General features: G+C 39.9%; 1 protein-coding gene across 1 annotated transcript; it reads left to right on the plus strand.

The window, feature by feature from the left end:
* Positions 1–641: 641 nt before the first annotated feature.
* On the plus strand, positions 642–9,111 carry pdpk1b (3-phosphoinositide dependent protein kinase 1b). The gene is made up of 14 exons (XM_067575847.1): positions 642–783; positions 2,758–3,048; positions 3,261–3,303; positions 3,431–3,568; positions 3,679–3,823; positions 3,932–4,029; positions 4,394–4,469; positions 4,601–4,669; positions 5,085–5,181; positions 5,335–5,508; positions 5,664–5,881; positions 6,100–6,157; positions 6,463–6,615; positions 6,757–9,111. The coding sequence occupies exons 1-14, from the start codon at positions 760–762 to the stop codon at positions 6,868–6,870; spliced, it is 1,698 nt and encodes a 565-aa protein (XP_067431948.1). The 5' UTR covers positions 642–759; the 3' UTR covers positions 6,871–9,111.
* Positions 9,112–9,226: the final 115 nt, after the last annotated feature.

Here is a 9,226-nt window from a genome sequence, read left to right on the forward strand (position 1 = left end):
GGTAATTTTACAACAAAAAGTTGTAATTTTTCTCGTGGAATTACTACTTTATTGTTGTAATGTGACTTTTTTCCTTGTGGAATTACTTTATTCTCTATGACTTTTTTTATTGTAGAATTACAACTCTATTCTCATAATATTTACTTTTTATTGTAGAAGTACAACTTTATTCTTGTAATAATATGACTTATATTGTAGAATTACAACTTTATTATCATAACATTGACTTTTCTTTATCGTTGAATCACAACTTTATTATAATATTATGACTTTTTTCTTGCAGAATTATGACTTTAATGGTAATACTATGATTTTTTCTAGCAGAGTTACGACTTTGTTCTCGTAGAATTAGAACTTTTTGTAATATGACTTTTTCTCATAGAATTACAACTTTATTCTCGTTATATTATGACTCGTAATCTCAAAAAAAATTATTCTCTCTCATTGAGGACCTAATACTCGTCGTATAGATGAACCTCGATGCAGAGCATTATTAGTCAGTGTGAAACACAGCGACGCAAAGAGTGTTTATACATCGTACAGTGTGTATTTTAATGATCATCTGCATCAGTGAGATGAAGTAGAGTATGTTGTAAATGTGGCGGAGGGGGGGCGGACACAGCGGGACTCTCCTCTGCTGTCCTGCGGTAACATTGTTGTGGAACGACGTCACAGCTCGAAAATGAAGGCGCAGAGGCAGCCATTACTGGAGCTTCTCTAATTATTTTTATTCCAAATAAATACTCGTGGAAAACTCCCATGGCAAGAGCTACAAGTCAGCTGGTAAGTGTTGCAGCTTTAACGTGAATATCAGCTCGAAGCCGGTGCTCTAAATGTGCAGTGTGGCGGCTGTTTTGACAACAAATAGTTACCTCGGGCCTTCATGTTGAAGAGCGCTGCTAGCCGCAAAAGACCGTTTAACGTTAGCTCCCAGCTAATGTTGGCTAACACAACACTAAAGATTTGCTACGTTACACTTGGCTTTATCGATGTTTAGAGGTCATTCAATTGATTTGGCGCCGACGTAGCACTTTATGTTAGTTTTATAGGATGTATTAACAGTTTCCTTTTGCTCAGTATCTGTTGGCTAATGTGAGCTAAACAGCTTCGCGCTTTCCCGAGCGATGCCACCGCTAGCTAAGCTAACAGTAGCTAGCCGTATTACGTCCCACCTTTTCGGTTAGAAAGCTTTTAAAGTTAACGTTGTACAGTTCAATTGTCAACCTTTTACCTGTCACATTTCGAAAATAACGACAGCACACTAACTTTGCGTATGACTAAGTAACGTCTCCATGAAAGTGGCGATACGGGTTTTGAAGTTAGTTGTCTTGTTACCTGGCTCGCTAACGTTAACGCTGGCTAATTTGCAGGCTGTAAGTTTATAACTCGCTGTCAGAGATGGCCGGCATTATTTGACAAGGCAGCAGGAGCTAACGTTAGCTTCCTAGCAGAGAAAGTTCGCACAGGCCTGATGATGCCCGAGTACTCAGGGTTATGTTAACGTTAGCTGGCATTTTTCTATCAAACACTACACGGATGACTAATAGTAAATGGTCAGGAGATAGTTATATGGCCAGTTGGCAACCATACAGTCAAGTCCGGATAAAGGCAGCTAAATGGCCACACCTTGGTTTTGAATGAGAAAAAGCTAGGCCAACTGAACTAACGTTGACTTGAGTTGTAACCCGAACAGCAGAGTGTTATAGTAGTTCAGTAAGTTAAAAATAACTAAAGTTGGGAGAAGCACAAAACGAGTTATCTGAAAGCACAACCTGTCGCTGCTTATCTTTTGAGTCTTCAGCAATTATTTGATGGGTTTCTCACCAGTATTTTGTTAGCTGCCATGACAGTTTTGATCATGTACATACAATCATCATGTACATGATCAAAGTTCAGTGCAGTTTGAGGTAGTAGGAACAGTTGTCACATGAAAACAGTAACTTGGACATAGTTGAGGGTGGAGGGTGGGACCACCAGGTCAGAAGCGGCTTCTTCAATAGTTGTTGCATGTCTTTATTAATTCTAGACTATGTTCCTTAAGTGGTCTCACTTTAAATTGCATGTCAAAGTTGATATCCCACCAAGAGTTTTTAGCTGCAGTAAATTTAATTTGGCGACCTTGGAAAGTGTGTCTACACTATATGGTCCAGATCCTCTAAACCCCATCTCTTCTAGTGTCATGTACACATTTTCTGTAAAAAGGTTGGGTAATTGTTTGTTTTGTAGAGCATTATATCGTTTTTATTTTATATTCTGCTGTAACAGCAAATGTAAGAAATTGTATATATTATTTTTTGAAAATATTGAAATATTAATATTTTCTGTTTAATGCCTATCACTATTGTCATTTTATTTATTAATGGTGAAAATACATTAACATGGCAGTTCAAATTTCTGAACAGCAACTAGACAACATGACATTTTCTATAAATTGATGTTGTACACATTGATATTGGAAGCAGTTATCACAGTTGGTATATTCCAATATTTAGCCTCAAAGTTGCTGGACATTGTTGACTTGCCAGCACACCTGTTGTTAGTCATGATGAAGGGGACAAATCATGCATTTACAGTAGTAGTGTTTGGGTGCATTAAATGGTGCTCTTTGATAGTTTGAAGCAAGGATGCACAGTCCCCAATAGTCCCCAAGTGATGATTCACTGTTTAAACCACATGTGGGCATGGCCTTTAAACAAGAACTCTAACTGCATCACCCTACTAACTGATGTTTTATGAATGCTCCCTCTCTCATTCCAGTATGATGTTGTGCCCATTCAGCCCAGCGTTGTCATTTGTTCCTGCTCGCATCCATCAATGGTAAGAAACCACCCTGACTCCTGCTCGCCACTTGCTATCCCAGGCGCAAGCAGTAGCCACTGTCCCAGCATGGAGGGCTCGGCCTCAGGGGCCCGTGCTGTAGGAGCGTCTGCCAGCAGCCAGGGCGCAGACCTCCGCACACAGCCGGCCGCTCAGGCCCCTCAGCCACGCAAGAAGAAACCAGAGGACTTCAGATTCGGCAAGATACTGGGAGAGGGCTCCTTCTCGACGGTATATACCATGCATTCCACTTAGCTTTTGAATTATACCTGGATAGATGTTGCTACATGCTAGCATTCCTTTGATTAATGTACTTGGATGAGTCATCTTCGATTCATTTGAGGTGAATTGACAAGACAGACCTTAAGAGTTACTAAATTTTCTCTTAAGTCTGACATGAAAGTAATATACCATGTTGTATTTCTTTCTTTTTTTCTCTCAAGGTTGTCCTGGCAAGAGAGCAGGTAACGGGGAAAGAATTTGCAAGTAAGTAGTAATCCACCAACTTTTGCTTAATGTAGCGAATTACATTTAATTATCAAGATTGAAAAGTTGTGTTGTGTATTCTTACTACTTTACTTACTCTATTTTCTTTCTTTTTCCTCTTCTCCAGTTAAGATTTTAGAGAAGCGGCATATTATGAAGGAGAACAAAGCCCAGTACGTGAAAAGAGAAAGGGATTTGATGTCAAATCTAGAACACCCATTCTTCGTCAAGCTGTACTTCACATTTCAAGATGATGAGAAGTTGTGTATCCTTTAACAAATTCAATTTGTCAAGGCATGTTTTATATTAATAACCTACCAGTTGTTTTGCATAGATGTCTTGTAATCACAGTGATCCTTAACTAGCTTTTCTTAGATTTTGGTCTCAGCTACGCTAAGAATGGAGAGCTCCTGAAATACATTCGCAAAATTGGTTCATTTGATGAGACCTGCACTAGATTCTACTCAGCTGAAATAGTTTGTGCTCTAGAATACTTACACAATAAGGGGATAATACATAGGTAAGACTTTCTGACTTTTTGCATTTTTCTTAATATAATTTTCAAACCTTGTAAAGTGTTTTTTTTTTTTTCCTTCGTATAATTTACAACCCGTTCCGTTCATTTCAGAGATCTGAAACCAGAGAATATTCTTCTGAGTGAAGAGATGCACATCCAGATAACAGATTTTGGAACAGCAAAACAGTTATCATCAGACAGTAAGCAAGGTACAACTACAGTCAGAATGTTGGGGGTTCGATCCCCGATGCCTCCTGTCCACATGTTGAAGTGTGGGCAGATATTGAACCCCAATTTGTTCCCAATGGTTGTTCCAGCACCTTACATGGTAGCTTGCCGCCATCTGTGTGTGTGTGTGTGTGTGTGCGTGCGCGTGAGTGTGAGTGTGAATGGGTGAATGCGCAACAGAAACATTGTAAAGTGCTGTGGATAAAAGTGCTATATAAATGCAGCCATTTACCATTAACATAAAGTATAACAGGTGTATTAGTGCCATGAATTAGGCATTTTACCTTTTGTGAGCAGTATAAATGTATTCATGTCTTTTTATCATTTATTTTCATTGTTTGGCAGCGAGAGCAAACTCCTTTGTTGGAACAGCACAGTATGTGTCTCCAGAGCTGCTAACGGAGAAATCAGCCTGCAAGAGGTAATCAGGTTTAGTCATCCTGCAACTCATACAGTTGCTAATCATTGTTTTCATGTTGTGTCAGATAAGCCTGGCATCAGATCACTAAGTTTATTTCTCTAACTTTGTTCCTTTTTTTTTTTTTTTCTTAGCTCTGACCTCTGGGCCTTGGGATGTATTATCTATCAGCTGGTGGCTGGTTTACCACCGTTCAGAGCTGGGTAAGTATAAAGGGATGTTGTTGTCACAGCTCAGTTAATGGTCATTAATTCATGCTCTTATAATGGCCAATCAGGGGTGCTCTGGTAATCAAAGTGTTAGGGCGCATACCACATAACCATTTGATTCCGGCTCGGGGACCATTGTTGCATGTCGTTCCTCTCTTGTCTCTCTCGCTTTCTCTCCCCATACTTCCTGTCTCTCTATACGATGACTGTCAGATAAAGGCACAAACACCCAAAAATAACTGTGGGGAAAAACTTTAATTTTCAGTGTTATTTCAAGTGCAACAAATACTAGACTTGAGAATAAATTTGCTGTAGTTCTATCAGTCTAGCAAACAACATTTCACTTGATACCCTCCCTTAACAGTTTTATTTTTTTGCCTTTCCTCTTGTGTTTCATACATTTATGTAGAAATGAGTACCTAATATTCCAGAAGATCATAAAGCTGGAGTATGAATTCCCAGAGAAATTCTTCCCAAGAGCCAAGGATCTTGTCAAACAGCTTTTGGTAGGTCGTCGTATGCAATAATTCATACATGTAAGATACAATGAAATGTAACTTTGGAAATTTATTTGTTAAATGAGTTGTCTGTGCCAGTGTTATTTACAGGGAAGTGCTTTTACACTGAATGAAAACACATCATATCTGTTTTTCCTTCAGTCACTGGACCCCTCAAAGCGGATTGGGTGTGAGGAGATGGGAGGGTATGACCCTTTGAAGCAGCACCCCTTCTTTGACACCATCTCCTGGAGTGACCTACACCTACAGACACCCCCCAAGCTGACCCCGTACCTGCCAGCCATGTCTGAGGATGATGAGGACTGCTATGGAAACGTGAGATATTTTATCTCTCTTTTTTTGTCTATTGTTTGCTTATTCAAGGGCAGACATAAGTTGGGATGTCTTGTTGAAACACACGTTTCCCACATAAACCTTCTACAAACCACAGATCCTCAGTCAAACATCACCTATCTTATTTCCAACCTCAGTACGACGACCTCCTGAGCCAATTCAGCAACATGCAGGTGGCCCAGTCCAGCTCATCACACTCCCTGTCACCACACGAATCCACGCCCCCACAAAGGTCCAGCAGCAACATTGAGCAGTACATCCACGACCTGGACAACAACTCCTTTGAGCTGGACCTGCAGTTCACTGAAGAGGAGAAGCTGCTATTGCTGGACAAACAAACCACTGGAAACCCCTGGTAAACCCCTGACGATTGACGATCTGTTTGTGTGTCCGTTTATATCTGAATCCTTCTCGCATTGAAGTCTTGTGCATGTCCAAAAAATGTGAAACTAAGTTAACTTTAATTATAATGTTATAGACAAGTATTTGTGTAGCTGCTAATGCATATTTGTTGTTGATGAATGAGTGTAAAGGAGAGGGTTGTTGGTAATCTGCTTTTGCTTAATTACACAGGCACCAGTTTGTTGAGAATAACCTGATCCTGAAAATGGGCCCAGTGGACAAACGAAAGGTGGGTGAATTCTTACCCATATAATTTGTTTTTTCATATTTATTGTATATTTAAAAATATAAGAAGTTCAAACTTATACGTTAAGAGTTTTCTGCCAACTAGACTATACAGTAGCTGTGTTTTTGATAGCTTCAAAGTACAATGTGGACAGGTTTTCCTGTTGGCTCATCAGTTGAGTTTTGCTCTGACTGCTGGCATATAGAAAGTAAAGGGGAATTCCCTGCTGTGGAGAGGAAAGTGTCATGGCCTCATAGCCCCCTCTGTTGGTGAACTAATGTCTCGAGACGTGTGGCATTCCATTGCAGGGTCTGTTTGCTCGACGGAGACAGCTGCTTCTCACTGAAGGACCACACCTGTACTACGTGGATCCTGTCAACAAGGTCCTGAAAGGGGAGATTCCTTGGTCCCTAGAGCTACGCCCTGAGGCCAAGAACTTCAAAACCTTCTTTGTTCACACGGTACATGACTATTTCCGATGTCTGTCCGGCATATTTTTCTCCAGCAACATGCTGATACTTGCCCAAAGTTTAGAATCTCTCCTCATATGTGGTTTACTTTTTTTTTTAATATTGTTTTTTCCTTTCTTGTGATGTTTGTAGCCTAACCGAACATACTATTTGATGGACCCCAGCGGAAATGCTGACAGATGGTGCAAGAAGATCCAGGAAGTGTGGAGAAAGATCTATCAAAGGCACCAAAACCCCGGCCTATAGGAGCACAGTTCCTCCTGTGGCCACTCCTCTTTAGCTCTGAGGCCAATCACTGAGCAGAGTAACACCCTCTTTAGTGCCCTTCATCACCGCAATGTAAACAAACTCTTAGAGACGCTGGCATCTAGACCTTGTTTGTTTTCCTGAGTAGAACATGGGGAAAAATACAACTTTGGATTCAGGGTTGCTTTGCTTGTTCTTTGTGCTCTCTGTGAGGCTTCTATTGCATTTTTCCATGTATGGATGATAAGACTACCACCATGCACATCTGCTTTTTGTACATTCTGCAGGGGGGAAAGAGAATGGCAAGCTTGTGTGTAGAGGGACACAAGCTTGGGTACCGCTAGGACTATCTCAAATGCAAGGACTGGTTTCCTGCTTCAATGATACCATAACACAAAATCTAGCTTTTGTGAACCAGAGCCTATCCTGATATCTTTAATTAAACCATATCCTAATCCTACATCATATGTGCAAGCTGTAGTCAGCCCCACTTCTACTGCATATACTCCATAGTTGTAACAGATACTGTAAGCTGATTCAGTCTCACACGTTTACCAAACTCAAATCCTATATATATTTTTGTCAGAGCCCAAATATTCCCACGGTATTTGAGTTGTTTTTTTAGTCTCTTGGTACTTGCTTATTGCAGTCCAATTAAGGTCTCGATGTAACAAAGCAGAGTGCCGGTCTGCAGTGAGACATGGGTCTGAATCAGTCTCTGTATAAGTGTGAGCCTTCCATAGCCGTTACTGAGGATGTATTGCTAACAGGGGGCGGGTAAACATGCCACTAGCTTGTACTTCCTAATCATAACTTGCTTATCTTTCCTGCATGGCCAGTTTTGTAGCTCAGCCTTGTCCGCTTCTCTCTCCTAGGGCACTGGAGATATAGTTTATTCAAGTTTAAAGGTGGGTATTTTTGACTGCATTGGCAACCATAGCGAATATTATTGGATGATTTGGCTGTTCTGTACCATTCACTGGCTATTTCTTTGTGGTGTGAATTCTTCAATTTCTTTTTTTTTTTTTTTCTTTCTTTCTTTTTTCTTTTTTTTTTTGGTGGGATAGTCTGCTCATCTTCAGTACGTCCTATTGAAAACAAAATCTTATGTGCTGACCACCCCATGCTGAACAGAAAACCTTCATCAACAGTGATACATACACATACTATCATTCTCGGAAGCAATCACAGTAAAGCTTTTGTCCCTGGACAAGATGGCAGAACTGCCTCATCGGGCTCACTGGCTCGTCGTCTTTTTTTTTTTTTTCCATTCTGATGTTTGGCCCAATAGAAATTAAAGCGATTGATTTAACTTGTGCTCTTGTTTTAGCAATATGTATTATCATAATGCTTTTAATTTTTGACATATTACCTTAAGGTCCTATCCAAAGGTCCTCTTCCTTCAGCTGAGTCTGTGTGTGCAGTGTGTGACTGGAGTATAGGTGAATAGGACCCTCTGGCCCTGGGGCCCAGGGCTCAATGTGGTTGGATGTCAGTTAAAGGATATCTATCTGATCCAAATAACCGATGAAATTGCTGTATCTGTCTATAAAGTTGAGGAAACGCTCATGAGAAGCGTTTGCCTCTAGTTAGAAAAATTGTATGAATCAAGTTGATGGCAGTCGGTTACATTGTGTATGGAATACTCTACCTGGCTTGTAACTGACTAGAACTGTGATGTACAGATGATGTATTATTAAAATCTGAAGCAAGTAATGCAATGATATTAGGATACAGTTTTTGTATTTTTATTCTTGTATAAGGTTATTTGATGGCTATTGTCTAGCCTCTAGTTCATTCTGTGTTATTTAAATTCTAATATATGAATCATATTTGGATTGAAGTCATGTTCAGGGGCCATGTTGTGTATGTATTGAGATGTAAAGCCTTTGAATGTGAATAATTATTGTAAACTATAATATTTTACAGCTTTTTTCTTACTATATCATACATTTTCTATTTGCTCAGTGATTTAATCATATTCTGATAATTTAATGAATCTGTTCATTCTCTCTCTGATTATTTGTGCGCTAGGTCAGTAGATGTTGAATGATGAATTTTCCACTTAATGCTTGGTAGTCCAGTAATTAAAGCATGTAGGGATTTAGGCATACAAATAAAGCCACGTGTCCTGTCTTCTGTTGACAACCACAGTCATGACACAGTAAAAGCAGCAGCATTCAGTGGCAATGGCATCTCACATTTTTGCAGCATGTAAATAAAGTACCGGCCCATTATCAATGTTTTTGTGTCGTGGAAATTACTACTCCCAAAATACACATTTTAAATGCACAGGAGAGCGCCTAAAAAAGCTGGTCGGTCTTGTTAAAGGAGCTTTCATGACATTTCCAGTTTC

This window comes from Thunnus thynnus, chromosome 20 (assembly GCF_963924715.1).
Source record: "Thunnus thynnus chromosome 20, fThuThy2.1, whole genome shotgun sequence".
Taxonomy (NCBI): domain Eukaryota; kingdom Metazoa; phylum Chordata; class Actinopteri; order Scombriformes; family Scombridae; genus Thunnus; species Thunnus thynnus.

Bases quoted from the DNA above. Each gene is read 5' to 3' on its own strand.
- pdpk1b (XM_067575847.1), top strand. From the start codon at position 760: ATGGCAAGAGCTACAAGTCAGCTG. The intron at 3,569-3,678 runs GTATCCTTTAAC...AGCTTTTCTTAG, and splicing joins TCAAGATGATGAGAAGTTGT to ATTTTGGTCTCAGCTACGCT. The intron at 6,158-6,462 runs GTGGGTGAATTC...ATTCCATTGCAG, and splicing joins GCCCAGTGGACAAACGAAAG to GGTCTGTTTGCTCGACGGAG.